At 40.9% G+C, this 3,631-nt stretch overlaps 1 protein-coding gene across 1 annotated transcript; it reads right to left on the bottom strand.

Moving 5' to 3' along the window:
• Positions 1-2,297: 2,297 nt before the first annotated feature.
• Positions 2,298-3,366, bottom strand: LOC311078893 (aerolysin-like protein; the record flags this gene model as incomplete). The annotated part of the gene is made up of 1 exon (XM_084107945.1): positions 2,298-3,366. The coding sequence occupies one exon, from the start codon at positions 3,364-3,366 to the stop codon at positions 2,419-2,421; it is 948 nt and encodes a 315-aa protein (XP_083964071.1). The 3' UTR covers positions 2,298-2,418.
• Between the last annotated feature and the right edge of the window lie 265 nt (positions 3,367-3,631).

Here is a 3,631-nt window from a genome sequence, read left to right as displayed (position 1 = left end):
CTAGCCGCTGCTCCACTGTGACAATGCACAACATCTACCATGTACTGGCCAGCCAATATGACCCCCTCGGTTATATTATCCCTTACACCACTCGGGCAAAGATATTGGTACAGCTTTTATGGGATAAGAAGCACGACTGGGATGATCCACAGTTATCTGAGGAATTCCTTACTTAATGGTCCTAGTGGGAGAAGGAGTTGAGTGGATTAGAGAAGATATCTCTACCACAATGCTATGCCAGCTCACAGATGGATCACCCGTCCTGTAGATACAACGGCCACGTTTTCTGTGACGCATCGAAGCAGGCATGCGGTTCAGTGGACCTATCTGCGGACAGAAGACAAAGAAAGTCAAGTAGAAGTCCTCTTAATCGCTGCCAAATCCCATGTTGTGCCCCGCCAGCAACAATCTATACCCCGATTAGAGCTGTGTGCCGCTATTACTGGAACGCAACTCTCCCAGCTCCTGACTACAGAGCTTACAATTCCTATTCACTCCACAACGCTCTAGTCAGACTCCACCACCGTGCTCACATGGCTGACTTACAGCTCATGTCATTACAAGGTGTTCGTAGGAACACTATCCAAGAGATAACAGCTTCGGCCACCTGGTGCTATGTCAGATCCACAGACAATCCAGCGGATGAAATCGCGCAAGACATGCCTCTTCGTGACCTTGCTACAGGGAGCCAGTGGAGCCAGGGAACCGGCATTCGTCAAGCTGCCACCAGATAGTTGGCCCGAACAGCCCCCTCTATCGTTTGAAGAGCCGAGCAGTGAATTAAGACAGTCAGAAACAAACCCAAAGAGTTATAGTAACTAAAAAACAACTGAGAGTACTTGATAATTTACTTTAAATAAAATGTAATTGTTACCATTGTTGTGTTTTCCATCTATCTATCTAGATCAGTGATCTCAAACTCAATTGCTGGAGGGCCACAGCTCTGCACAGTTTAGCTCCAACCAGCTCCAACTCACACCTGCAATGAAGTTTCTAGTAATCCTGAAGACCTTGATTAGCTGGATCAGGTGTGTTTGATTAGGGTTGGAGCAAAACTGTGCAGAGCTGTGGCCCTCCAGGAATTGAGTTTGAGATCACTGATCTAGATTATAGATTAGGTTTTATATATATATATATATATATATATATATATATAGAGAGAGAGAGAGAGAGAGAGAGAGAGAGAGAGAGAGAGAGAGAGAGAGAGGGGTATACTTCCTTTATTTTCCATTAATAATTCAAATAATAAAATAATTTAATTGAATGTTAGTAGCCTAAATATGATGGTATTTGACCAGCTGAGAACTCGTGAAGAGTTTATCAAATGGTCGAATGAGTCAAAACAGCGTCACACAAGATCTGCCTGTCCTAAACTGTGATGGGCAACATCGTGACTATGACGAGAATAAAACAGGTATGCTTGAGCATTCTGTTCTTCTAAGGGTCTCATCATGTGACATCATGTCCCATTTTTTGGTTGGTTTACATGCCTTTGGTCCATGTTGAGTTCATATTTCAGTCGAACCACACTAGAGTTAATTTGGAAGTGGACCAAGACTCATCTTTTCAGCATTCTCAGTCCGCTTATTTGGTTCACACCAGGGTTCAGATGGCAGCGTTCACACTTATTCAAATGAACCACATTAACAGAGCAATCGCACTAGGGTTTGTTTTAATACATTCAAACATGCCGAGTGTGAACACAACATGCAATGTGTATGTAATAAAAACATGTTGAATGTTTAGTTCCCCTGAACATCCATGAAAATTACAGTTAAATATAAAAGAAGAGTTGAATAGTATGAAGAGTTTAACTGTTCTGCATGGGATTTAATAAAAAATAAAATAAAATACAGGACTGTAAACAACTGGAGAACCTGAATTGCTTGTTTTTAAAAGTTTAAGTTACTTTAAGGGTCAAATCAAATATAAATAGCACATTAACGTTACAAGTTAAAACAACTATATGATTAAAACCACACTGTGTCCCTTTTCAGGTCTGGTATAAAGACCGTTGCTCATGTGGCCGAAATGTTCGCCCAATAGAGAAAAGTAATGAAAATAAGAAAATAAAAAGAGGGAACACTGCTTGCAACACAGGGTTTATTTAATAAATTGTAATTTGTTTTATTAAATGTCATTTTAAACACATTATAACATAATCAGTATCTGGAGATTATTTTAAATTGATTACACAAAGTATGAAGCTATATGAATATTTGTGTATTGGTATTACTGTATGTAAGGTTATTTGAAAACAACAAATATTGAATATATATATATATATATTTCCCCTGAACACCCAAACACCACCCCAAAAAATACAATGAGGCCTGAATGTAAAGCAACTGATACATGATTGACACAATTAGAAGTAATCAAAGAACTTGTGCATTACATGTGCAATCTGTCTTGACATTACAGAGGAGATTCCTTGGTATCCACTTTGATATCAGTGTAAGTGACGCCTTTGTATGTGCCCTTGGTTCCATACGTATACACACTGCCGTTCTTGCAGGTCATCTTCACTGTGCCAGTGTAAGGCAGGTCAAAAGTGGCTCTGCCAATAGTGACTGAAACATCCAGCTTCTTCCCTGGTGGCACATCTACATCTGTAGACAGAGTTTCGGTTCTCTCATCTGTGTACTCCTGACCATAAGTGCTTTCAATTCCAATGGTGACACTGTATCCTGCAGTAACTTCAGCAACCCCTGGAACCCCAGCCTTCACTTCCATACTAAATGTTGCAGATAAACTTGCACTCACAGACCATGAAGATTTGTTAGTTATTTTCTTTGAGCTTTCAACTTTTTGTTTTTGTGTGGCAGATGAGCTGTTCCTGAAAGTGAGGGATTTGATTTCTTCTACTGTCACCTTTGGTATCAGTTGGTGGAGAGTGGGATAGTGGACATCGGTGAGAACTGTTGATTCAACTGCTTTGAGAAACATGAATCCCATGCTGTCAATGTCAGAACCACCTCTTCCTACAACTCCCAAACAATATCCAGAGCCGACATCCATGGGATATTCTGTTTTTAAACTCCAGCTTGTCATCTTTGCAAAGAATTCTCTCCCCTGACTGGTCTTGAATTTGATGGCTCCAAGACGTGTTCCTGCTCCGTTCCCCCACAGGGAAAGTGAGGTGAAACACTCACCAGGCTGGAACTTGTACTCTTGATACGGTCCAGAACCTACTCCAAAAGTTTCAACTCTCCCATCTGAAAGCCAGACCCTGACAGCCTTCACCTGCCATTCTCCCACCCAGACTCCAATCTTCTCTAGACTGGCACCGTTGTTCTGACCAGTAAATGAGAATGCATTACCTCCTTGTCCACCAATTAGCTCTAGATTCAGTGTGTCGGACATCTTGGAATTAAATTGATCTGAAAGAAATATCAGATCAGATTTAACATCAGCTTTACACTTTAATGCAGTGTTTCCCAACCTAGTTTCTGTAGACACAACAACAGTACACGCTGGACTTCTTTCTTAATTGACCCATTCATTTCGGGTCTTGGAGTATCTACTAATAAGCTGAATTGAATCAGGTGTGTCTGAATAGGCAAACACACTAAATGTGCAGTTCTGGCATTCCTCTGGGAACAGGGTTGGGAAAAATTAGCTGCTTTTC

Source organism: Abramis brama (genome assembly GCF_963993115.1).
Source record: "Abramis brama genome assembly, chromosome: 3".
In the NCBI taxonomy this organism is placed as follows: Eukaryota; Metazoa; Chordata; class Actinopteri; order Cypriniformes; family Leuciscidae; genus Abramis; species Abramis brama.
The sequence above is the reverse complement of the archived record's forward strand: the minus strand, read 5'-3'. Positions and strand labels throughout refer to the sequence as shown.